Source organism: Aplidium turbinatum, chromosome 14 (assembly GCF_918807975.1).
Source record: "Aplidium turbinatum chromosome 14, kaAplTurb1.1, whole genome shotgun sequence".
NCBI lineage: Eukaryota > Metazoa > Chordata > Ascidiacea > Aplousobranchia > Polyclinidae > Aplidium > Aplidium turbinatum.
Window position 1 is genome coordinate 4,303,921 of NC_137485.1, and position 27,367 is coordinate 4,331,287.

The 27,367-nt window shown below is 38.9% G+C and overlaps 2 protein-coding genes across 5 annotated transcripts; one reads left to right on the forward strand and one right to left on the reverse strand.

The window, feature by feature from the left end:
* The first annotated feature begins 151 nt into the window (after window positions 1-151).
* LOC145783530 (uncharacterized) lies at window positions 152-26,768 on the forward strand. Of its 4 annotated transcripts, none has more exons than XM_082595424.1 (7): window positions 152-208; window positions 18,434-18,537; window positions 20,372-20,599; window positions 21,369-21,620; window positions 21,955-22,041; window positions 22,239-22,377; window positions 23,403-26,768. In XM_082595424.1, the coding sequence occupies exons 2-7, from the start codon at window positions 18,504-18,506 to the stop codon at window positions 23,671-23,673; spliced, it is 1,011 nt and encodes a 336-aa protein (XP_082451550.1). In that variant the 5' UTR covers window positions 152-208; window positions 18,434-18,503; the 3' UTR covers window positions 23,674-26,768. The 4 variants fall into 4 exon arrangements, with proteins under 4 accessions (XP_082451550.1, XP_082451549.1, XP_082451548.1 ...); XM_082595423.1 differs by lacking the exon at window positions 152-208 and adding an exon at window positions 7,640-7,790; XM_082595422.1 differs by lacking the exon at window positions 152-208 and adding an exon at window positions 14,279-15,030.
* On the reverse strand, window positions 13,181-14,797 carry LOC145782816 (uncharacterized). The gene has a single exon (XM_082594583.1). The coding sequence runs from the start codon at window positions 14,795-14,797 to the stop codon at window positions 13,181-13,183; it is 1,617 nt and encodes a 538-aa protein (XP_082450709.1).
* Window positions 26,769-27,367: the final 599 nt, after the last annotated feature.

The following is a 27,367-nucleotide window of genomic DNA, read 5'->3' on the forward strand; positions in this document are numbered from 1 at the left end:
TAATTGAGATGATTTTTACAAGTATGATTAAGAAATGCTTATGACGGTGCAATATGGAACAAACACTTCTATTACATCATCATGCTAAACTTGCAAGATGCAAAAGGTTAGCAATCAATGCGGCAGAAATAGGTGACAAGGGATGGAAAAACTAGAAAAACCAATCTATGATCAAAAGTGAGAAAAACTAACTGGTAAAGGTGATCAGGTACTATATGACACTTCCTCAAATGGGCGATCAACCTAACACAGAAAGCAATCATTAAGAAAATAAATCAATAGTTTTTTTTCTATTTAACATGTAAATTTGCGTTGTTTTTTGGGCTAGTTGTGCTAATAGTAATCTTCTGTAATTTTTTCGTTTCGATCCAGTTGTGCTGATGAATCCTATAGAAAGAAAACCGGTTCCACAACATAAATTATATTAAAAAAATTTGAAATACTATTGTGAGTGTTTACTTGATCAAATGGTTTAAGGTTTAGACTTGAAAAAAAAACTATTGATTTATTAGCTATACTAGCATGCAGTCCTCAAGCTAGCCCACTACCAGGGCTAGAGGCCTATTTACGCAGAATTTACAACTCAGTAAAAATAATGTTTTGAACAGTTATATCAGTTTCAACAACTGCGTTATAAAATAAACGTCTGAAAACTACCATAGGATAATACGCACTACTTTATGCAAAATTGGTGTACTCACTGCGACCCCTGAAGTTCGTAATGCGACCCCTTGCGGGGTCGCGACCCCCAGTTTGGGAAGCCCTGGTCTACTGTATATTAGGGTGGGCCGTTTTTCACTTTTTTTCGAAATTCGAAAACGGCTAGTCATAAAAAGTGGTACATGCATGAAAAAATTACGTGTGCAAAATTTCATCAGTTTGGGGGTGCATCTTCTGCCCCCGCAGGGAGGTCAAACTTTCAATTTTTTGAAAAAAAATGGGAAATTTTACTTTTCGTTTTAACATAATTTTTTTTTATAATTTTTCTACTGGCTAGTTATAAATTGTAAGTGGGATGTGCCCAGAACTTTCCTATGTAAAGGCATGTTCGAAGCTTAAGGTTCACTGCCCCCGCATCGACGACCAAAATGCTGAATTTTCACCAATTTGAGATGCTATTTTGTCATTGCTCAATAAACAAACTTGTCGCAAAAGGGCGAGATGGTGTTAACGCTGTACGCTCATTTATGTTCTGTCCATTAACTTTGCAGGATGATACGAATGAGGTACGAACATCAGTAGGCTACATATTTATGATAAACAGTTACAAAAAAAAAATATATATAACCTTTTGAAGTCAAATTCTAGAGGTGCGCCTAAATTTCAGCAAAATTTGGACCAAATGAAAGAATCTGCAAAGCAAAAATATTTGAAATCGGTTGTTGTAGCCTGAGTGTTTCAATTTTCTGCAATGTACTTGCCCGCAGGAAAATCGTGTCCCTGTTACAGAACAACAGTTCCTTCTTGATCATAGAACAACTCGCATAATGTTGATTGATAAACATGATAAATCGGCCACAAAATCTAATTTTAAACGTTTTCTGAGGAGAGTCGCAAGATCAGAACAATTCCGTTCTTTACGTGAAGACGCAGGAGCAGGCACAAGTAGCGCTTTCGTTAAAATACCTTTAACTTCTTATTCAAGCTCAGAAACTTTGTCATCCAATGAAGAACGCTGCGAAGATTTTGATTATCAACCCAGTTTTGCCTCGGAAAACCCCAGAAAAAGCAAGGTTACTTCCAGTTTAGTAGTATATACATGGGCGTCGATTTTTTCTTAGAAGCGAGAAATTCTGGGTGGGCGAGAGTTTTCAAACAGATTTCATTGAATGTGTATGTTCGCAAATTCGCAACGCAAATGGTTAGTTTTTCTTGCAAAGGCTGCGTTTCGCGTCGCTGCAGCAATTAAGATTTAATAGGTTTGATGTTTGCTTTCTTGCGCCTTGCGATCTAGTGAGCGCTGCTAAACTAAACAAACTTCTTTTATGTTTTCCTTTGCGACCTAAAAAGCGTGTAACTCGTGACCTGTTGTCTTTAAAGTGGCGCCTTTGGATTTGCCGCAAACTTTTGCGGACAAGTGTCTGCTGACTGTGCTGACGGAACCTTCCCGAACCGGAAGCTGATCCGGCAGCATGCTAATGAAGCAGGTAGATTTCCATGGCTCATGCTGTCTTCTACAACTAGGCCTACCGGTGCATTGCCTGAGACATTGACTTCACCACTGTCCATCCTTGAAGCACTGCTTTCTTCATCAATGTCATCTCTACGTTCATTCGTGTTGGACGTGGCTTCTTCAGCGTTATCGTCTGACGCCTTTTGGAAGCTGGTTTTAAGAATGCGCGAATAGATGTTTGACTTTGCTTCATGTTTAACTTTCAACATCGTGCGGTGCCCCAATTTATACCCAGCAACAAGTTTGTAAGGAAAGATTTGTAAAAAGCGATTGTTTCAGTACGTCTTTCGTTTGTATCGGTTATTTTATTGTCATGTTCATTGTGATGTCATTGTCATATTCATATTCCCTTACGCTGACCCGGAACTGAAGTTTGTTTGTGACGTAACGAAAGTGAGACCATTGGGACAAAAGAACAAACGTGGCTCTCACCAGGAATTGCCAGCGTGTGGCAGTTGCCGTAGCAACAACAATGCAGTGAGTACTGCCTTTTTTTCAATGCAGCATTGTTGTGGAATTGCTTTGTTCTGTCGGATACCTAGCGAGAGACAAAGCGTAAAACAAGAAGTTGCGCTACAGTTGTTTGGATAATTCAGCGTTTAACAAAAACGGCAATAATTGTAACGAACACTTCATAAGTGTCATGAAAACAGGGTGGGCGAAACATACTTTGCCTACCCTCGTTTCACATCAGAGGGCGACGCCCACCCGGCCCACCCTATTTCGACGCCTATGGTAGTATATATTTGCTGAATCATGTGATCGTACTGGTATTTCAGATAGGTCTGCAGCACTTATTGCTTCATCATTTCTACAAGATGCGGGAGTTGTAACGGATAGCGAATCTCAATCAGTCATAGATAAAAGCAAAGTGAGAAAAGCGAGGAAAAAAATGAGGTTTACAACTCAAATGGAAAGTAAGCCTATCATGTGCATAAATTTGCAAAGCATATATTTTGATGGCCGAAAAGATTAAACCATCAAACAAAATGAAAATGCTGGGCGACTTCGAAAACATTTTGCAGTTGAAGAGCACAATACTTTACTTGAGGAGCCAAGTTCTCATTTCATTGGTCATTTTACTGTAACCAACTGATCTAATGTGTCAATAGCTATCGGGACTCTTGAATATCTTGGATCCAATAAAATTAGCTACGATAATGTAACGGCAATTGGATGCGATAGAACTGCAATCAACACAGATCAAAAATGCGTCGTGATAAAGCTCCTGGAAGATCATTTCCAAAAGCCACTTTAATGGTTAATATGCCTACTCCATAGTGATGGATTGCCTCTTAGGCATCTTATAAAAGATATGGCAATACTAGCAGACCTGATAGCTTCACTGGGCCCATTATAAAGCAGGTAGCCACTGTCACACAACTAGATGTTGTAAAATGTAAAGCAGTTCCGGCACCAGAGATTGAAATTGATGAAAATGACCTCAGCACTGACCAAAAATATCTTCTACACATGCACAGAGCAGTGAAAAGTGGAGATATATCAATTCATTTCGCATATAGGAGTCCAGGTATGATGAACCACTCAAGATGGTTGAACACAGCCAATAGAATTCTACGTTTATACGTTGCATCTAACGCGTCAGCTGTATTGGTGGAACGTGTGGACTATATTATGAATGTTTATATTCCAGTATGGCTTTCCATTATAAAGGAAAGCAATTTCAAAACATTTCTTTAAAATTCTACACTCTGCTCAGAAGCTATCGAATAAAGCTCGCAATATCCTCAACAAAGTAATATAGAGGAATGCGTTTTATGCCCATCCTGAAAACATTTTGATTGGATATTTTATACCAAAGAGTACGGTATGTAAGGGAACTAGAATGGAGAAGAATTTTCTATTCAAGAATATTATTACTAGGGCCATTTTTATATGACCTTAAAAAATCAATAATATGACTTTATTTTTTGGAAAATATGACTTTATGTGAAAATCGTTTATTTTTACATGCGAACAACGTCACTCACGGAACTAAAGAGTAAAACATACGCAACATAACAGTAATACACATCCATTTTTATTTTGAACCACTGTTGTAGTACAATTTCATGTAGTGTGGAATGTTAGAGTCTTTGAAGTTACGATTTGGACGTAAAATGACTTTAGTAAGGAAAATGAGCGCTCCACAGACGCTGACGTGGGTTGACACTTCTGCAGTTTTGCATAAAGCGCTGGTAAAATGTCTTGTCTTTGTAGCTCCATAATTTGTTTCACATGGTTTTTGTCCAATCGCTTTTTAATGTAATTTTTGAGCTCAAGCGGATCTTTTCCGAAATCAAGGGCATTTAGATCAGCATGGGCCTTTTTGATGGTGTACGTACAACTTTCCATTTTGAGTATTAAGTTTGAAATATTGTTGTAGTGGAGGCATATTTCTGTTAACTGACTAGTCAACTTTGGATCGTTGACTGAATGTTTGACGCTCTTTACAATAACTCCTTCACCTTCCCATGCATTGACTATTTCTTTCACTTTAAAGGCATAGCCTACTAAAGGAAAATTTCAAACCGGAATTAAGCATTAAAATGAGTAAACTGAACATTCAAGAATACATTTCAAAAACAATTACCCAAAAAAATTTGTTTTCAATGGCGCTGGCAAGGCCCAAAGTCCAGTGTTTCATTTATTTTCATTTTTTTCAAAATTACCAAAACGTGCAAACACAGCTCAAGAATACGTCATAAAGTCCAGCAATAACAAAAGCCACGTTACCAATCTGATGTTTTGAGCAAACTGTCTGCTGTTTTGATGTTAAAATGTGCTGTTTTGATGTAAATACATACATAGCCTACAGTCAAATCGCCCGCAGTAACAATTATTGCGTGATCGGTTGATTGCTAGACTTTATGACGTAGACTTTATGACGTTCTTTACAGTCGCACGCTTCGTTGCTCAGGCCAATCTCGTTTTGAAAGCTCTGACAAAAGCACGCGCACAATGGTGGTCAGACCGCAATGGGGCAAAATTTTATTGAAAATCGTTTTATGGTAGCATGTTAAACACAAAGAACGTGGAAAATCGCCAAGTCAGGCTTTTCCTTTAATACCCCTTTAATGCAATGTGTGACCTCATAAAATATAGGTCTCTGACTGTAAGTGTTATGTAGGCTAATCCTACAGTTTGCCTTCGTTCAATCAGAAATTGCCTTACATTCTTAGTACTTAATTGCTTCACCGCTTAAATTGGTAGTTTTTATTTAAAGTATACAACGGTATGACTTTATAACTCAAAAATATGACTATATAACTTACTGTAAAAAGCTGATTTATGACCTAACCAGGAAAATATGACTTTATATGACTTCATAACTTTCTTAATATACCTCATAGGGATGCGGTTTTTGCGTTAAAATTGATTTCACGACTTACTGATGCATAGAAAAAAATATGGCTTTAATGACTTTAAATGGCCCTAATTATTACCTTACAGCACTCGTCAGCAAAAATTCATCCTGTCAATATTGCAGTTCAGTTCCGAACGTTACTTTGAGATGATAGACTGGCAAAATATTCCAGTTACGGAACCCCCAGCGATGCGTGGTGTTGACAGCTGTTGTAGTATTTGCAATAATATGCTGGAAGCACTGCTTGATGCAATCAGCGCGAGGAATGTCCGATTCTCCAGAAGCTACATTCTTGCGCTGACTGCAACGTGTTTATGTTAATTTTAATCAGTTCGACTTATGCACTGGTAGAGAGCACACGTGTAGTTCTTTTCCCTCAGTTTTCACAAATAAAAGGTATCAAACATGGCGCTGCAAACAGGATAACGATCCTTTTAAAAAATAAAGTGAAATGCTTACACGTTTAGAAAAAGCGACGTCCCTAGGCTAGACCTGGAAGTTGACAGAGGCGCTTCCTTCAACCCTTGGGAGGAAGAATGGAACGCTTATGTAGCAGTGTCTGGGTTAGCCGACAAAGATAATCTTACAGTTTACAATGTACTAAGACTTTCGTTCTCAAGGGAAACCGCCAACGTCGTTAGCAACTTGGGGTTGAGAGAAGATGAAGAGAAAAACCCTAGACGTATCATAGAAGCATTGAAAGCCTATGTGAAGGGGTCTATAAACGAAACTGTGGAGCGCAGAAATTTGAAAAAACGCCTGCAGGGACCGCAAGAGTCTTTCGATGACTATTTAGTATCGTTACGTGACTTAGTGAAAACCTGTAATTACTGCAATGAAGAATGCGCAAACAAAGCCTTGAGGGATCAAATCGTGGAAGGAATCCACGCTGAAGAGACCGTCGAAGAGTTATTGAGAGAAAAGCCATTAACATTGGACAGTCGAGCTCGCAAATCTGCCCTTCGGCAAAGAACAGATCTTACAGTAGATCGAGTAAACCACGCTTCGGCCTACAAGCGGAACAAAAGAAATTTAACTCAGAAGGCTAAAGGGACAACGGCGAGTAAAGAAAGCTTAACTTGTAGCATGTGTGGCCGCCCGTGGCATAAAACTTTAAAAGACTGTCCAGCTCGCAATAAAACCTGCTATAAGTGTGGCAAACTTAACCATTTCTTGGCTCAATGTAAGAACCACATGGCAAGATCTGGTAATAAATTGCAGTTACTAAGCACTAATAAGGCAGATAAAGCTCTAAAATTGATGACGTTTCAAGAAACGACGCGTTCACTACGTGGAATCGGTAGCGCACCACGAGTAAATTTGGAAGTTAGGTCACCTAATGGATCGGCGAAAATCACCGTGCTGCCGGACTCAGGAGCGGATATCTCAGCCGCCGATGAAACGACCTTACGTTTGCTCGGAGAAGACGCACGGAACATAAGCCGTACCACGGCACCAAGAACTATATACACAGTCGATGGATCACCACTGAAGGAGATTGGCCAGCTCAAAGTACAGCTGACGCTGGGTGAGGTAACTACTGAAGACATTTTACACATTTTTCCTTCTATTCCAGGCGGCATGTTAATCTCGTGGAGAACAGCTAAAACTTTACGAATCCTCCCATCGTTTTATCCTAAGCAGATTAATAATGTATCACGGAAAGCAACGACGAGCGCTACACTGGAAGACTTGGTCGAGGAATTTCCAACCGTCTTTGATGGAAAGATCCGGGTAATGAAAGGAGAAGAATTTCGCATCGACTTAATGGATCAAGCGCAACCATTTTGTGTGAGTACCCCTAGGGTGGTGCCTTATGCTTATAGAGACAAATTAAAAGAAGAGTTAAAGCTTTTGGAATCTCAAGGCATTATAAAGGCCGTGACGGAACCTACAGAATGGTGTGCACCTATCGTGGTCGCACCAAAAAAGAATTCGGATAATATTAGATTGTGCGTTGATTTCTCTAAGCTAAATAAATTTGTGCGACGTGAACGTTATACATCTTCCTCGCCGGCTGAAGCTGTAGCCGACGTTGATGCAGAACAAGCACGTTTTTTCACAACATTTGATGCTTTAAAGGGTTACTACCAGTGTCCTTTAGAAAACAATAGCCAACTGCTAACAACCTTCATCACTCCATTTGGCCGGTACAAATTTCTACGTGCCCCATTTGGTATTTGCTCAATCTCTGAACATTACAATCGAAGAATGGATGAAGCTTTCTCTTGATTAGACAACTGTCGAAAGGTAGTAGATGACGTTATTATATTTGACTCTAACGTAACCGATCACATCAATAGAATAAGAAAATTTCTTCAAAGATGTGCAGAACGAGGGATCTCTCTTCACAAGGAAAAGTTTAAATTTTGTCAGCAACGCATTAAGTTTGCTGGATTCGAACTATCCCAGGAAGGCTATAAGATTGATAGCTCCTTGTGTAATGCACTTAGTGACTTTCCAATACCTGCTAACGTCACTGACTTACGTTCGTTTTTTGGTCTCGCTAACCAGTTGTCTAGCAACAGCAAAACTGTAAGCAAGTACTTATTGCATTTAAGACCTCTGCTTAGCAGTAAAAACGAATTTATCTGGACTCCGGAATTTACTGAAAGTTTTAAACAAGCGAGAAAAGCGTTGTCTGAAATCCCTCTTCTTGCTTTTTACGACGTTAACAAACCAACGCGATTGCAGACTGACAGCTCGAACAATGGTCTAGGCCAGTGGTTCTCAAACTTTTTTTGTTGCGACGCCTCTGGAAAAGTTTTCTGGACTTGCGACGCACCAGCAAATAAACGTAAATAAAGAAATTTATGATTAAAGTTTTGTTTATTGATACAACAACAAAAAGCAATGTATATTATTTAATGTGACGTGTGGACTTGTTTGTTTTCGCAAAGTTCATTGAATCTTGGGAGAATTTTTGAAATTGCCATTCGCATTTCTGTTTCGCCGTTTATTCGTGATCGATATTTGGTTTTATCACCGCCAAGGCAGAAAATCCTGCTTGACATAAATACGACGTGGCAAATGGGATAATAATTCGCAGTGCTTTGTTTCACCAAACCTGTTTCACCAAATCGTCATTCATTGAATCCAAAAATTTTCGAATTTCCTACTACAAAAGGATCACATCTCCATTCGTAGTTTGATAAATTTTCCGGGAAGTATTTTGCAAATTTCGACTCGAGCTTGGACAAATATGTTGGCCAAATGTGCTTCGCAAATTTGAAGGAAAAAAATACACTTGCAACCTCAACTCTTCACTGTTTTCAAACATAAATAACACCAAGAAAAATGATACAGAGTTTCCATTTTTTTTTATTTAATTTGAAGAATAGACTATCCATCCAATACTACGTTAGGGTATCAGCAGTGGCAATTTTTTTAGTTAATTGCGGTGTAATCGGCTAAGTGCATGGAACACATGTGTCCCAGTGGTGCTCAAAGGGTTAACCTCATTTTAATAAGATAAACTGAGTTCAGCCGCGTAACGGAACTATTCTGCGACGCCTTTGGAAAAGTGAAACGACGCACCAGGGCGTCGCGACGCACAGTTTGAGAACTACTGGTCTAGGCTTTTTACTTCAACAATGCAGTGACAGCAACTGCCGCACGGTTCAAGCCGGATCGCGCTTTCTGACAGATACAGAAACTAGGTATGCCACAGTCGAAAAAGAAATGCTGGGTGTCACCTGGGCGATAAAAAAATGCCACAAATTTCTTGCAAGCCTACCTCATTTTGACGTCATAACTGATCATAACCCTTTAATTTCAATTTTAAACCACAAGCGTTTAGATGAAATTGAGAATCCACGGTTACAGCGCATGAGGATGAAGGTCATGGAATACAACTTCACTGCTCACTGGCAAAAAGGTGCATCGAATCAAGCCGCTGACGCCCTGTCTCGTAGCCCCGTGTCGGACCCTACACCAGATGATGAAATAGCAGAAAACGGTATCCAATCTGTGCACAGGTTTGCAGAACTCAACGCTTGCGTAGATTTAAATTTAAGGCTTGTCAATCTCAAGGAAGTCGCATCAAACGACCAATGTTATCGCCAACTAAAGCAGATCATCGTCGATGGATTTCCCAATTATAAATCTCAATTGTCTAATACGTTAAAACCCTTTTGGAAGATACGGCATGAAATATCAGTTGACGATGACTTTATTGTGTATGGTGGTCGATTATTCATTCCGAAAAAACTTAGAAGTGAGATACTTACTAATTTACACGAATCTCACCAAGGCGTTACCCGTACCAGGGAACGCGCTCGTTTGGCCGTTTATTGGCCTGGCATAGACCATGACATTGAAACCGTAATTTTATCGTGTCAAAAATGTCAAGATGACCTCCCCTCGTTGTGCAAAGAGCCAATGGTGTTGAGAAATCAACCCATTCGCCCTTTTCAGGAACTAGCGATTGACTTAGCTGAATTTAATGGACAACACTATCTAATTATGGTAGATTGTTTTACAGACTGGCCGTCAATTTATTTCATGAGGCATAACACTACGTCTATTGTGGTCATCAAAGCTTTACGTGATTATTTTACTCGCACTGCAATACCAGATGTTATTTGGTCTGACAACGGACCCCAATTCAAGTCTGAGAAATTCTTCAAATTTCTTCATGAATGGGGAGTGCGGCATCGTACTTCTACTCCAACCTATCCGCAATCTAATGGGAAAGTTGAAGCAACCGTAAAGAGCATGAAACAGTTAATGCGTCGTTCATGGACGTATCGCTACCTCGACGAAGATCAACTAGCAAAAGCTTTGATGCAGTATCGAAATACGCCATGCAGGAAGGACGGATTGTCACCTGCTCAGAAACTGTACGGACGACCGACTCAAGACACCCTTCCAGTACATCATCGGGCTTTCTCTCAGAAATGGAAGAGCGAGATGCAACAAGCTGAAACGCGAAAAGAGATGTCCGTTGAAGACACCAAAGCCTACTACGACAATCGTGCTCATCGTCTTCCTGAATTCCCAATCGGAACTCACGTCGCAGTACAAAATTCGAACACCGGACTGTGGGACATTTATGGAAAAATAGTCGCTGTGGACGACTACCGGAAATGCACTGTTAAAACCGTTAGCGGCCGATTGTTAATTAGAAACCGCATATTCATTCGACGGAGAGTATCCGCGTCTATCCCCTGGCCCATCGAGCAGCCGGACTGTCATGAAACTAAAGATAATTTTATTCATAAGGTTTTAACCAACTTAAAATGCGGCCACCCCAACTCAAAGCATACTAAAAATGAAGGCAGGCAGCTCACAACAACATGCAACACAAAAATAGAGAACAGCCAGAAGGACAAAACACGCCAACGAAGTAATCATTAGAACAAGGAGCAGTACAGAAACAAAGTACGTAGAAATAACGTAAAACAATATATTATAACATTTACCCACTCTAAAAGGTAATGGGATCCCCATATCTAACGGGAGGAACCCCTTTGGTGGACCTAAACGATCTTCTTGGATTTTCATTGGAAAGGCTTGATCGGGTTAGGTCACCAGTCGTTGTTGATTGCGGATTGATTGCTGGATCGCAGTCGATCGCTTGGTCGCGAACAACTTCTTTGACTTGATCGAAATTATTCCCCGGTGAAGCGCCACTGCAAGGCAACCTATCACTCGGTGTGAATGACTTTTCCTCTGTGTCCGATGATTGAGGAGAATCCACAATATATTCCGATGATTGAGGAGAATCCACAATATCCCCGTAAGAGGTATTATTAGCAGGATGTGGGGGCTAAGTCTCTTAGAGACACGTTAGACTCTCGGCCGTCGCTGTATTTGATCCGAGCGTATAATGGGTTGGCTTCGGTTAAGAACAATTTCGTGACTTGATCGTCGTGTTTGCTAGACCTGTTAAACTTTCTCAGTAAGATTGGGCCAGGAGTGCTTAACCAATCAGGAAGGGACTTCCCGTGTGACGACCGTCTAGAGAAGTTGAAGAATCGCTCATGCGGGGTAGAGTTTGTTGATGTACACAGTAGCGATCTCAATGCGTGTAAGGCGTTCGGAAGGACATTTTCCCATTTGCTTACAGGCAGGCCGACTGACTTGAGGTTACATTGTATCGCCTTCCATATTACTCCGTTGTAACGTTCAACTTGCGAATTGCCTTGCGGGTGATAGGGTGTTGAGTGGCTCACAGCTACACCCCTTTCCAACAAGAATTGTTTAACATCCCTAGACATGAAACTTTGGGCTCGATCAGTATGAATAAAACTACAGGTACCGAACATTGCAAACAGTTGAGAAAGGCACTTGATTACTGTGCCAGACGACGTGTCAACACAGGGAAAACAAAACGGAAATCGTGAATACTCATCAATGACACACAATATATATATATTACGAGAACATGATGGTAAGGGGCCCTTAAAATCTAAGTTTAGCCTCTCCATGGGCTGATTCGCTTTGATTAAATTACTCTGGACGGGTTTAAAGAAACGTGGCTTAACTTCAGCGCATACATTGCATGATTCACATATTCTTTTAACATCAGTTGTCGAATAAGGCAAATTTTTCGAACGCACATAATGCAACAAACGAGTTAGACCCGGGCAACACAATTCTTTATGAATATCCATCAAACATTTAATGTTTCGCGCAGGTACCGTTGCGCAAAATGCTCTCGATAAAGCGTCGGGTGCTGTATTGTCTTTGCCGGGACGGTAACGAATGGTATAAGAAAAGGATGCCAGTTCGAGGCGCCAACATAGCACTTTATTGTTTTTGACTTTTGTCCGCTTCTTGCTGTCAAACATGAAAGCTACTGATTTGTGGTCTGTAATTAATGTAAAATGCCTTCGAATCAGAAAATGGGACCATTTTCTTACGGCTTCAATAATACTCGTAGCCTCCTTTTCCATGGCAGGGTAGTGTAGCTCGCTCCCTTGTAATGACCGAGACATAAATGCTACCGGTCGCCCACTTTGATTTAGAGTAGCCGATATTGCTACATCTGATGCGTCACATTCTACGGTAAACGGTGAGTTCTCATCAATCGCTTGAAGGGATGCATTAGCAATAGCTTCTTTGAGGAATTGAAGGTCGTTTATTTGTAACGTGCTTAAAGGAAAGGCATCAACTCCCTTTAGCCTTTGTATTTTGTCAGAGAAGCCCGGAACCCACTTAGCGTAATAGGCAAACAACCCAATTGTTCTCTGTAGCGATTTTTTAGAAGTGGGTGGTGGTAAATCCCAAAGAGCTTTTAAACGCTCGGGGTCGGGCTTAATTTGTCTATTTCCTACGCAGTAACCCAGGATGTTAATGTTCTCCACACCATAGACGGTTTTGTTATTATTGAGCGTCATATTACGTCGTTTCATGGATTGTAGAAATTTTGCAGCGGTCTTCTCTAGTTCTTCAGAATTACGACCGCCAATGATGACGTTGTCAAAGTACACGTACGTGTTTTCGAGTTTGTCCGAAGCAACAACGTTGTCCATTATGCGTTGGAATACTGGGCCACCATTTTTAACACCAAATGGCATGCAATTAAATTCAAATAATCTTCCACCGGCTTGAAAGGCAGTATAAGGTTTATCTTGGTCAAGCAAAGGAATCTGGTGGTATGTTGATTTAAGATCATAAGTCGCAAAACTATTGTACTATGCAAGACTGTTCACGATGTCCTCGATGCGGGGGATGGGGTAAGCGTCGAGTTCAGTAAATAGATTAATTGTTTGCGAGTAATCGACGCAAAGTCTTTTACGTCCAGACTCAGGATTTGTTACTACGACTACTTGAGCACGCCATGGCGAATTACTCGGCTGAACGATTCCTTCAGCAAGCCAATTGTTAACTTCTGAATCGATAAATTTTAAGTCATTGTGACTGTACCTCCGAGATTTAGTCGCTACGGGTTTGCAATTATCTTTCACACTTGAAAATAATGATGGACACTCTACTTGGGCGGTGGGTACGGCACATGTCCCAGACATATTATGTGAAATGATGAGGTCATTTTCAGGACCAACCAATTCGAAAACTAAACGCTTATGCTTGCTTTGAAAATCTAAACCAAGAATTATATCAGAGCATAAGTTCTTTAGAATATAAAGTTCAACGTTGTTATACGTGCGATCAAGAATGTTTAGGTTTACTACACATTTACCGAGAACTCGACTTTTGGCTGACATTAGAGCCATCGTCACTTCGAGCCTTGCCGGAAAAACTTTGAGGTTTAAGTCTTTAACTGATCGTTCGTTGATAAAACTCTTAGAACTTCCGGTGTCAATTAGAGCGGACAGTTCATGACCAGCAATGTTTATAAAAATTGTTGACTGTTTCAAGTCATTGTTCACAGTTTTTGCTGAACAGACATTACCTTGAGAGGGCGTGCCGGTACTGGTCGCTGGACATTGAATATCAATCGATGCTGCCGCCGTGTTATTTGCTTGATGGCCAGAGCTGTTCCCGTTCTTTCGACAGACTATTGCCCAATGTCCTTTCTTGTTGCACTTAAAACAAACTGATGAGCGCGCTACACAGTTCTTGCGGTTATGAGAACGCTTACTCCCACAGAAGTAACATTGATGTTGAGTATAAGTGGCTGATAGATTGTCGGATTTTTCGTTGTTGTCACTAACGTTTATGTCACTCTTAGAGGCTGACGCTAACACGTCCTTTTCAGAGAAATCAGCTTTGTGGCTGTCGTAAACTTCAAAATCTTTGGCTTCTTTTTCTGCTTCAGTTAACGATAACGCTTGGTTGAAAGCTGACTCAAAATCCAAAGTTTTATTCTCCAAAAGACGCTGCCTGATATTCCGCGAAAATATTCCATTGATAAATGCGTCTCTCAGCATAATATTCTTATGTTCTGCTGCAGACACAGCTTTAAAATTGCAGTTCTTTGCTAAATTTTCTAAATGGTGCCGAAACTTATGTAAGGTTTGATTTGAGTGCTGCTTTGCAGATGACAGCACATGTCGCGCATATATTTCGTTTGGTTTCTTGATATAAATTTGTTCCAAAAGCTGCATGGCTCCTTCATAAGTCTCGCACTCATCAATGTATTCAAAAACTTGGGGCGAAATCATGCTGATCAATGCTTTTAATTTAAGTCTTAATTGGTTGGCTTCGCCTGCTTCGTTTTCGGCAGGTCCCTGTTGTAAGTGCTCCTGAATATAGTTCTCAAAGACTTGTCGCCAGTGTCTAAATTCTCTGGCCGCTTGTACATTGCCAGGCTCAATGTCTAATCGCTGAGGTTTTAACAACCTCTCCATCCTTTGCGATTTTTAGTTGAAAATTTTTAAGTTGGTTAAATTGTCATGAAACTAAAGATGATTTTATTCATAAGGTTTTAACCAACTTAAAATGCGGCCACCCCAACTCAAAGCATACTAAAAATGAAGGCAGGCAGCTCACAACAACATGCAACACAAAAATAGAGAACAGCCAGAAGGACAAAACACGCCAACGAAGTAATCATTAGAACAAGGAGCAGTACAGAAACAAAGTACGTAGAAATGACGTAAAACAATATATTATAACACGGACAATGTCAGACTTTCCGCTAGTGTCAACGTGGGCTTGCCTGCTCGACCGCGCAGACAGGTTAAGAGACCGAATCGACTTATTGAAGATCAGAGTTGGCCTTAACCTGCCTGGTGGAATGTATTAATTTTGGTGTTGTATTTTGTAGTGTCATTGAACTTAAAGGGGAGGTGTTGTAGTATTTGCAATAATATGCTGGAAGCACTGCTTGTTGCAATCAGCGCGAGGAATGTCCGATTCTCCAGAAGCTACATTCTTGCGCTGACTGCAACGTGTTTATGTTGAGTTTAATCAGTTCGACTTATGCACTGGTAGAGAGCACACGTGTAGTTCTTTTCCCTCAGTTTTCACAAATAAAAGGTATCAAACAACAGCAATGTGATAAAAGAGCACATCAAAACAAAGATGCCTTCACAACAGTTGTTTTCTACGTTTTCTCTGCCACACGCAACAGATGCTCATCACATGTGGTGGACAGCATTGAAAGAGATGGGTAGCTTACATTAAAGCAATATTACAATCAAGGAGAAACAAATTCTAGGTTCCAGTCGAAACAAGATTTTATGATTCATTAGACTTCATTCAAAACTAAATTTGAGCAAAATCTGGGAAACTGGCTAAAAGACCTTGTTGTTTGTTGTATTTTTGACACAATTTCGTTTTTTTTTTTGTTAACACAAGTTCTTTTTTATCGTTACATTGCTGCCAAACAAAGTTTACTCTTGTATGTGGTTCTGTAGTAGCCTATCAAGTGAACGTTTAATTGATTAAGACAATGCCACGCTTACTGAGTCTATCCTTACTTTACACTTGACCATGGATGAACTAAAAGGTTTGATAAACACAAAGTTCGAATGCCTTCATTTTCCTGCCCATACTCAAGCTATGGAGCGCCTCATTCGGGAAGTCACTAACGACTGTGGAAGTGTTGCTGGCCATCGACTACGGGATGGTTTTATTCGGGAGGGAATTGCTTGGCGAAGGGTCTTGCCAAAAGCAGGCACGAAATATGGCTTTCTTTCATTGGCTGCAGTATAATGTTTTGATATTCACCACTGTTTCTTGTTCATTTTTTTTATTCTTTATTCGTTTGTGCACGTTTTACAAGCACATATAAAGTTGGTTGGTTGATGTGTAAGCTACCATTGGTTGAGTTGCAGTTAGTATGTCTGTCAAAAAACAAATGTAAATCGGCGAAAACAATCGAATATTAATGCAGTGCGTTGTGTGATTATGTAATACATATTACTACAACAAAACCAAAGTGTCATCTTATGCACAGTGCATTCCTACTCTTGCCATAAAAGTGAAAAAAAGCTTTAATATCATCTGGTTTTGCTGACCAAGCAAAATAGGGTTGCCAGGTGATTGTTTAATATCTTACCGTACACCGCCAGCCTTTACCTAAAAGGGCAACTAGCAGTCGCGTCATATGTAATTGTGGTTGTTAAAGTTGGAAATTTTTACAATTTAAAAAAAAAAAAAAAAATTTCTTTTAAAACATTGTAGGCCTACTTGGCAACTCTGTGCTGGCAACAAATGCCTAGGACAAAATTGACTACATGTTTACGGTTACTAAATATTTTTGCGTGAAATTTTACAGAAATACTCTACATAGCAATAGTCACCCTGTGTGATAATTCGATTTTTGATTTTCACATCGCCTTACTGAAGAGGGTTCAATACCCGAAATCGCGCGATATGCAACATAAGAAGTTCAAATTTGAAAAATGCAACAGAAGAATTTCAAATTGGACTTTGTCTCACTTTTATGCATGTACTCATACAATTAACATGTACTCTAAAAGGTCATCGTTTATATTATAGTGTTCACATTTTTCTCAAATTTTTGATGCTTTTGTATCTGCTTTACGCGGATCCCCGATTGACTTTAACGTTGATTAGGGTTTAAAGTAATCGCCCCGTTTTTTAAATAAGTAATAACTATATTTGATTTAATTCTACAATAGTTATAATTTTATTTGATTTTAATGGTTTGTTGAATATAAGGAGAGGTAATACGAGATGTCTATTGGTATGATTTTTATTGCACTGTAAACATTTCGCCGATCAACGTGATAAGCTGTATCAAAGAGCTTCTTCTAGAATCGAAGAAGCTACAATCCAGACACAGACCGAAATAATATAGGTATGGCCAGATTGGTTTGTTGTGTAAACTTTTCATAAAACTGAGTAGAAAAGCGATAGCCACAGTTCGAGGCCTAGTAGGTAGTATGGTTGTGTGTTCTCTTGTAAAGGAAAAGAATGAACAAGCTAGAGAGAATAATATCAATCGAGTTTAACTGAAAAAAAAAATCAACCTCAAAAGAGAAGAGAACTGAAAAAGTGAAGAAACCAATAGGGTGCAAAATCAAACAACAACATTAAAGTGTTTACAAAAGTTTTTAAATGAGTTTTCAAAGTGCAAATTAAAGTCCATAATTACTGTAGGGGAGACTGCGGTAAAGTGTGCAATGGGGTAAGATGAGCAACCCCTGTTTTTGGAAAAACGAGTCGGAGGAATTTTTTTTTTATTCTGGATATATCACTCATAATACCACTTCATTCAACGTATTTGTTATGTCCACTGCGAGTTGCATTTTACAATGGCACGCAATTATATTGTTTATGTCGAAAAATCGAAATTTTTATTTTTTTGCCAAAAACTGAATAACTTTATTTTTACACTATGTAAATCAAATCTGTTTTTTTGTATTGGTAAGTATAAAGTGTGAGGATATTCAATAAAACGTTCAGGTTGGTTAGTCTTGTAGTTTTTTAAATATTTGTAATTTTCTCAGAAAATTCAGGATGGGGTAAAATGTGCAATGCTAGTTGACGTATCTTGGAGCAGTTGCTCAACTTACCCCAAAAGAAATAGCCTTAGCTTATTTAATGTTTGAACTGCTGAATTTGTGTCTTTTTAGGTTCGTATTGGATAAAAAAAAAACAGTGTTGTATTGTAAAGCATAATGCCTCGCAATAGTACAAACAAACTGACAGGGGAATGCTTCAACTTAATCGAATTGCTCAACTTACCCCAGGTCATTGCTCAATTTACCCCATACAATTTATGCCGGGGTAAGTTGAGCAACACGCAAATAAGTATCATTATAAAAAAATTTAAAAATCGCAAGGTGATAAACTCAATCTAAAATTTAGCTGATTCATTAGTGCTTTAAGTTCACCTTATTAAAATTTTCCAAAACAAACCGTTCTTTTGAAAAAGCGACTTAAGCAAAAAGCTGCTCATCTTACCTCACCCTCCCCTAGATCAGCTTTCTACCTTGTGTAAGCCTGAATAGCAGTTTACTGTTAATGACGAAATAAATAGTCTTGAAATCTATTCCGATGTTATTTTGCAGGTGATTTAAGCAAATGAAGATACAACGCTGAAAAATATTTCTCGAACAGTTTTGAACAACATATCAAGCAATGGTTTGGGAAATGCTATTTACATGCTTATTAGGTAATGCTTTTATACACTTTTTAATGGTATTTAAACCTTATAGAAATTACTGAGGACATGGCTTTGGACAAACCGGGACAAGAAGGCCAAGCTCATGAAAGCCAATTGTTTTATCTCTTTCTTGTAAACATCCCGTTGATAAAATTGAAAGGTTGTTCTTGTGCTCTTATTCATATGTGAAGTTTCTTGTTGTTTTTGATTGATTGAGGAAATATTGATCCTACTTTGATTGTCAAGCCATTTATGTAAAAATTTCCCTGGAGGCCATATGTGAATGACGCGGCTTTCAGTAAAACATAGGTGTCATTCATATATGAATGCCATGGCCTCCAGCAGTGCCGGTCTTGGGGTATTTCGGACCCTGTGCGGAATATGCTTTGCGGGCCCCAATGACAATGATCCAATTCAATAGCGTACCGGTTAGCTAGGTATTTTGAAAGGGGAGGGAGTGGTTTGACGGTTGGCGGGCGTTGCCTGATGGTGTGTTCGCCAAAGGCGACACCCAACGGCGGGTGGTCTGGGGGAACTCCCCCAGAAAATTTTGAACAATTACTTTGAATTTGGGGCATTCTGAGAGCATGTTCAACAAAAATTTGGGTATGAATATTACTGTAAAATGGTGCTGACCGCTGTCAACAAAATCGAATTTCAACCTATTTCGTCCCCTGAAAAGATCAAGAGAAATTTTGAATTGTTTGCGGCAACTCCGATCAGCGACTTCGGCTCTGTTGTTTTTTTTCTCTCGATCTTTTCAGGGTACGAAATGTTCAGGATACGAAATAGGTTGTGTCTCTATGTTTTCTTGTTGCGAATTCTTTTGTTGAATTTTTCCATTGGAAATGACAAAAATTACTGCATTTTCTGAGTAAATTGCGGGCCCCCTAAGTTGCGGGCCCTGTGCAATCGCACGGTTTGCACACCCCAAAGACCGGCACTGCCTCCAGTCAAACCCACGTGCTATTCATATATGAAAGCCATGGCAGTCAATGTCCTACTGAGAAAGGAGTTTTAGAGCTTATTCTTGGCAGTTTCGCATACTTGTAGAAACTTTCAACCACTGACGCGGGCCCGGTCATCGAATTTATAAGAGTGAAGTCTTTAATTATCCAATTCCAGTAAATTTCTTGCCCCAACTTGTTGGTTTGACAAAGTTTCTGAATCACTTTTGATAAATTTTCAATTTATAATTTCTGAAACCTCCCTCAGTGGCCTGTGCTTGTTATATTACTCGGATGTTTTCTGCTAGAGTTACAATCCATCTATGTAGCCTAATCTTCGTGTGTATAAAGAATCCTATATGAAACAAGCTTGTTTTTCTGATTTCTTGGATCAAAAACTTTGGGTGATGAAACAAACCTTTCAGACCCTTTCGATTTACTACACCTAAAATTATGCATCGCTTCATTGGTTGCAGTTACTGCCTGTCTATTTCAAGTTTGCACAAACTATCGCTTGATAAGTTTCAACTCAACTTAATTTGAAACAAATAAATAAGCATGTAAGCTGTAGCCTACGGATACGATGCACAAAACAAAAAAAAAATCGTCCAACGAGTACTGTAGGCCTATTGTATCTATCATGTTTGAATATCTGTAATCGTCTTTTTAGCTAAGGACTGTAATTATTGCTACTGACAAATATTTTAGTCTATGAAATACGGTAATCCGCAGTTTTGGAATACCGTTAAGTTTGTTGTACAGATGTGGTACAGCTTTGAGTTTAGCAAGTTTTCAGGCTTTTAATAAGACTTAGAGTAGGCTACACAAACACATAAACTATGACAATAAATTTTTGAAACAATTTTAAGCTTTTAATAGTTAACTTTTTTTGCAAGTGATTTTGGCTGTTGATGGCATCAAAGCTCAATGCTCTGTCACTGATCTTGAAGATGGGTTTGGAAGCATTAAATACTTTCCAGAGTATGTGCATGGAAGCAATCAGCCAAGAACCATTACCTGTGATTGGAAATTTGCAACAGCGACAGAAAGTGATTTTTTGCTCATCATAAACCTTGACTACCTTTTAAACTATCAAAGCAATGATGTCGTCACTCTGCCAGACGGTAAGTCAAACCCCTAGCATATCTTAATACGATTATTAGGAGAACAACAGTTGGTAAAATTGCAGTTACTCTAAGCGACAGTTATTTATTTAAACTGCAGTTTGTGGAATGGTAACTCATAAAACAACAAAGGAAATTAGGATTCTCGGTATGCGACAATTCAGCAAGTACATTTCAGCTATTAGCATGTCAGCAAATGAGATTTAATTGTTTATTTCCGACTTGCTTGGTCATCACTTGTTAAACTGAGTTTACTGACTTGTGACATGCTAAGCTTCGGCTTGCTTAGTTGTCACTTTCTCAGTTTCATCACTTGCCATTTTTACCAATTGCTGAAACGTTGCTAGCTAAATTGACACTTGTTCAACTGCCACTTGCTCAGTTTACAACTGCTGACTTGTAAGAGACTCTTATTAATTGGAGGATTTTCATCAGGAAAGAGATACTTGAGAATTAAACAATTTACTGTAGAGATGTGTCTTTTGAAGATTATTTCCCCAATCCCTAAGTCCTAATCTTTAAAATCCCCAAAATCTCTATTCCCAAGCATTCTAATCCCAGACCTACAATTAGCGTTGCTTATACCTAAGCACCAGTGAATGAGAACTGCCTTTAAATACGTTGCTCAAATGCACGCATTGAGAGTTAAATTAGCGTTGCTTGATCCAGTCCTTAGTTTGCATGGTTGAGCGTTTATCCATCTGATTTATTAGGGCAAACTACTCATGTTTTAAACTTGTGTTTCTAATTTATTTCAATATATTTCCAGGTAATCAGTATGAAGGACATGAGATTAATGCACATGCTCCCACTAAATGTTTCAAGTATAAGCCACAACGGAACTCAACCAATGCAGATTGCATGGCAGAGCTTGAAAGGAGATATTGTCCAACTGTGTCATCTAAAACCGTCATGCAACCTGCAACCTTGTTAATAAATACAACAGAAAATATAGACGAGTATACAAACATAATTTTTACTTATGTCATCGCTGCTTGTCCTTCAAATCAAACATTACCAAGTAGGTCATTAGGTGGAACGTGCATAAAAATCTTAACCCTTTCATTCCCCGTGTTGCCATATGGCAACGTATTTTTGACCTAACATAACCTCTCCTGCATAAAAATCTTAATCCATTCAAATTTTAGAAAAAACTTTTTAAACTGTTATAATTAACAATTTTGTTTGAGTTTTTCGTTTTAATAAAAAGGCTTTACTAAAATACATATTGTTTGAAGTAAGCTGCAGTTGTGAAATAATAAATAAAAATGCTCAACAATTTTGTTGAATTTATACCATAAGTCGCTTTACGAAATTGCATGTCATTTTTATTTCAAAAAGTTTAATTTCTGTAGCTACAGCAACACCTGTGAAGACAGCCGTATCGAACTCTACGTTCAACCTAACCCATTTCAATAGTTCGAGAGTCGTGCAGACCACAGGTGAGGCCTGTCACTTTGTAATCTAAATAATTTATCCACCTATGTATGTATGTAATCATTCTTATCAAAGTACTTCAACAGTTTGGTTCACCTTGAAGTAGGCAATAGTTTATTGTTCTTGTAGACGTTTACATTTACATATTTTTTGTTTTAAAATTTCTTTGTAGTAAAGTTGTTTTATTTTAACACGTTTGAAGGATGGTCTATCAGAGATCGTCTGTCCACCAATCGTAGCATTCAGTCCACACAAGCTTCAACCGCCATTGTCGCTTCCACTCTGTCCGTTCTTTTGGTGGCTTGTCTGGTTGTTATTGCAATTCTTTTCATGAAACTGAGGTAAGGTGGTAGAAGCGTTGATAGAGGGGGTCCAGGGAATATTGTTGGTCCCGGCCCGGAAAGATTTGGTGGGCCCCTAACCCTTCCAAGGGACTCGAGAATTTCACAAAATTACCACGTATTCATAGGATATAATGCATTTTTCTCAGAAAATGTCTTCATCAATAGCCCAAGAATGTTAATGGCACTGAGATCAAATTATCTTTTCGACAACCCTGTAAGGAGGATAACTTACAACTAATAGTGTAGTAAATAATGTTCTTCCCTGGAGGCTAACTCGAACATACAAAACGAACAAACTAATTGCAAAGCAACTGCCACGCTCAGAGCACTATAATTGGAATTGTGATTATAAAAACGACTCCAGGTCTCGTTTCATTCCGTTTAGATTTCTGTATTGATTGAATTTTTGCGAATGTTTCACCTCAATGGGAACATGTAGTACTGTAGTAGTTACAGAAGTTGTAGCTTTTTTGCATGCAATGGCCTATACGTATCTACTATTTTACGCATTCGTATACGTAGCATAGGTTTGTTTGTAACGTACGTGTGTTAGATCATTAGATGCATTACTGTTGGGAAGAAATTAAAAGGTATTACTCATTTTATGAAAGTATGCGTCATTCCACTGCAACCATGACAAATAATAAACTATTCGATAAATTATAATAAATCAACAATAATGGGTCATGTTTGTCACTGCAAAAGATTCACTTGTGGGTATGAATATCTCCTGGTAGATATTAGCCTACCTACAAAACATTGCAATTACTAGTTTTAGTATCAGAAGCATCATGATTATGGATGTTTTGAAATATAACAGAAAGACTTTTTTTTAAGTTAAATTAAATGAATTTGACGTATATTTAAGAGTAATAAATTGATAAGATTGTAGTAAAGTGGCAATGTCAGGTTACTTTCAGTAGATTTCAAATATTGTGTAATGCAGTAGGCTATAACAACTGCCATTACAAGGTTTTAAAGTCAGAACTTACAGCAATTTTAATCCATCTTTCCATTTTTAGACGCAAAACCAACCCTGAATCGACAGTGAAAAATCCTCATCCAGATGCATCCACAGACGCGTCACAGAATAGAATTCCAGAAAGCGGAATTTATGTCGAGCCGAACATCGTGCTTAAAACATCCGAACAGAACTCTCAGTTACACGCGATGGCAGCAAACAATGAAGAAGACGCAGCCTACGATCACTTGGACGAGTCATCCGCGATGCCCAACCACAATGATTATGACATGGCAACAGAAAAAGTTACAACAAAGTCAGAAAATTTGTAAGATGGCTTGGATTGACAGGGACTTCTGAAATCAATGGGTTCAGAGATTGTATGTGGGCCAAACGTCCACCAAATTACTCGCTTGAAGAAAAAAAAGGTGTATTGTACTATTGCCGAAAGGTTATTTTTTATTTCAACTTCGTGAAGTTACTAGCTACCTACACCGTATGCTTTGATGTATCACTTGCGATCATGGCGTCGGCTGCATAGCCAAGTGGTGAGAGTCCTGAAACAGCAATCGAAAGGGCGCCGGTTTGACACCGCTCAAGAGGATAAGGCTGTGTCTCTGGCAGTACACTTAAAGGTATGCTTGAAGGTGGTCACAAAGATTGGCTTCCTCACCTTCCCGTCCTCTTAAGCTAAATCTTTAACAACCAGGTGTAAGCCTGGATACAACAAACAAAAAAACATGGCATAGTTTTACAGTATTTGTTGCCGTTTTACAAGTTTTATTTGTTGTGCTGCACGTTGGAGTTGTTCTTGTTTCTATTTTGATGATATTCATAACGTGATAACATTATTTCCCTGACTTTTCCCCATTTTTTGGAAAATAAATCCTGTTGTATTACTTTTAGCCTTTGGTAAGACTTGCTTGATGGAAATGCAGCATATCTGCGACAACTTTGCTCGGACACTTTTTGCAGGAAGCTTTTATATCTCCTTATTGATGTGTAAGTTGCTGTTATTATTACGGAGCCACGAGTTGGCGGACACTTCTATCACTCTTGTTGAATTTGTAGTAGCCTACTATGTGTGCTTCTTACTTCAATGTATTTTTTCGCTAGATTTAATTGACGGAACCAGCAATGTGACGCAATGGAACGTGTAGGTGACGCGGTTGGTGTGCAGTTTAACCGAAGATATACATTATACAATGAAATTTTCTTGCAAAAGCTTGCTGTTTTATAATGAGCAGAGTTTGACATTTTAAAAAGTGCATTTATATTGATTGAATGTGAGAATCTTTTTCCGCGGACTGAGAATACTTTACTAATCCTGGTAGGTTGCATACTTGTCTATATTTTGAACCACTAATTTAGGCGGGTCACCAAAATTGGCAGAGTGAATTAATCCATCCACTAGACCAGCGGTTCTTAACCTTTTGCCGTGTCGGCACCACCTTGAAATTACCAATCAATTCTCGCACCCCTTCCTAGGATTGGCTGAAAAGTAATAGAGTTCGAAATTTTTGTTGAAACCTGGAGAAACAACTTTGCTTTTTACGTCATATTATAACAAACCTTGATAATGATGTTATTGCATCACAAAAGTCCTGGTAGGCTTCTTCCACGTTGTTGTTGTGTGGAGATGGGATATACTGTGGGGCTTCGTTGCTGAGGAGGCTGTAGTACTTCCAGTTAGCCATTCTGAAGTTCCATCGCTTAACAGGCTTGCTCGGGACAGGCATTGTGAGCGTTGGAGCCGTGATGAGCGAGGGTCAATGTTGGGACTGGGGGAACCTGTCTAGCACACGTCTGTCCGGTTAGCAATTATCGGGGTCATCACTTGCAAAATTGGAAAATGTACTGCAAGTATCTGAAAAGCATTTGCCCTAGGTTTTTTGCATTAAATCATCACCTTTATGCTCGTTGGACATCAGTTCACATTCGTGATATTGAAGCATTTGAGCAAACTGATTCCACTTTGAAGACACATTTTTCTGAAGGGAAGTTTGTGGTTTCAAAATCCGTTAAGAGGTTTTCTGCAATGGCACTTGACCAGAATCATGAGCAGTGCAATGCCGTTGTTAAAGGTAAAGGAGGTACTATAGATTTGTTTCAAAACGAAGAAGCTTTAAAGCGATGAATGATTTCTCAACCAATGATTGTAGAAATGGTGCCAAATTTCATGATGAAATTGGCTTTGGTGATAAAAAACTCCAATAGCAACATCACGAAGAAAGTAAATGTTATCACGAGAGGTTTCGTGAAGAATTGATTTGTTTGGTACAAACGTTTGAAGAGCTTGACAACCCTTTCACCGACTCGTCTGGAAAACTTTTGACAAAGTGGTCAAGGCAAGCCTCCAATGATGAAGGTGTGCAACAGCTTCTAAACCTTCATAACTTTGGGAAAACAAAATTTGAATCGTTTGGATCTTCCAGTTTTCTTGAAGATGAAAATTTTGGAGATCCAATAACCAAAGTAGGCTATCGTTAGACTTGTTCGGCAAAACGCGAATACCAAAGAAGAACACACAACCCATAGTCAAATATAAATCATCCCTTCTTCATAGAGCGTTTGTTTCAAGCTATGTTTGTGGCAAAGATGCTTGCTGTCCTGTTCTTCAAAGCTGTTCTTCAAGCACGAAGTATCATTGTACCCTATAGCATTATCTGTGAACGGTTCTTTGAGATCTACAACAAAATCCTCACAGTTTTAGAACGTTTTGGATGTCCACAATGTACTGTACCAAGTTGCAACGTCTATGTTATAGACGGTTCAGCACTCATGCAAATAATAAAACCCAGAGGTAATGTGAAAACATTTGAAGAATACATTTTTTAAATCGTTATCCCTTACTTTCTACGATGTATATCTGAAAAATAACATCAAATCTGCTGCAAGAAACAAGCAACGATCTGGATGTTACGTGGTTGTCACAAGTTATACTCGTCTTCCTCTCAACTGGTCTAAGTTTTTGAAAAATGACAGCAACAAAACTGCGTTATATCAACTGGTTCAACAAGCTGTGATAACTTCAGTCGATCCAAACTTGTCTACGATTGTTGTTACATCGTTAGATAGGCCTACAGCTCTTAGCAATCAAACATTGGACATGTCTGAGATTTCCTCGTGTGATCACGAAAGAGGAAGAAAACCGCTAATTTTTTCTGACAGTGTTAAGATTCAGACATTGCATAATCTGGTGTCGTGTAGGCCTACTCATTTGATTTGTAGATCATAATTACATGTTATTTTAAATTTTGAAGTGGCATGGCTAAAAGGGAAATTCACCCCTGGTAGTTGCTTTTCTGGTTATACCCTTGATGACGTCATTATTGCGTCATACTGTACTGGTATTATTGTTATTGTTTGCAATTTCAAAATTTTAAGCATTTGCAAAACTTATAATGATAGTAGTTGATCGCTTTTTTCGGAATAAACGTACATTTGGTTCCTGAATTTCAAGTTGTCTAGTCTTAATAATGTAATGTTGGCGTCATAAAAGATGCAATCATGACGAAACTACTTTTGGGAATTGTAAAATGGTTCTAGTTACCGGTACTCCAACTAAAACCAACAGCAAACGACCAAAATCGGGTAAAAAAAAAAATCAAAAAAAATTGATGACGTCATAATGACGTCATCAGTCAAAGTATTTTGTGTTTGTTTTGTCTCACTTATTTGTGTGTGCTTTTTAAGTAAAAATGTGCAAAAATCAAATATGTAATTGCACAAAAATGCCGTAAAAAGAGCTGAAACGTGATTTCTGGAGAAATCCCCGATTTGGGGGTGATCACGTGACCCAAAAAGTTGCGGCACCCACTAAAATCAAAGTTGGGTTGACCAACTGTAAACATATGCAAAAAAAACAACGTGTAACACGTTTAGCCTAAAGATTCCCCTAAGGGCCTGAACTATCTTACGTCATATTATAACAAACCTTGATAATTCAGAATCCTCGCACCACCTAGTCTCAGGTCTCGCACCCCTTAGTGGTGCGTGCACCCCTAGTTAAGAGCCCCTGCTCTA

Coding starts and splice junctions, on each gene's coding strand:
- LOC145782816 (XM_082594583.1), bottom strand. CDS start 14,797: ATGGAGAGGTTGTTAAAACCTCAGCGATTAGACATTGAGCCTGGCAAT.
- LOC145783530 (XM_082595424.1), top strand. CDS start 18,504: ATGGTTTGGGAAATGCTATTTACATGCTTATTAG. Junction 18,538..20,371: donor GCTATTTACATGCTTATTAG/GTAATGCTTTTA, acceptor TTTTTTTGCAAG/TGATTTTGGCTGTTGATGGC. Junction 20,600..21,368: donor TGTCGTCACTCTGCCAGACG/GTAAGTCAAACC, acceptor ATATATTTCCAG/GTAATCAGTATGAAGGACAT.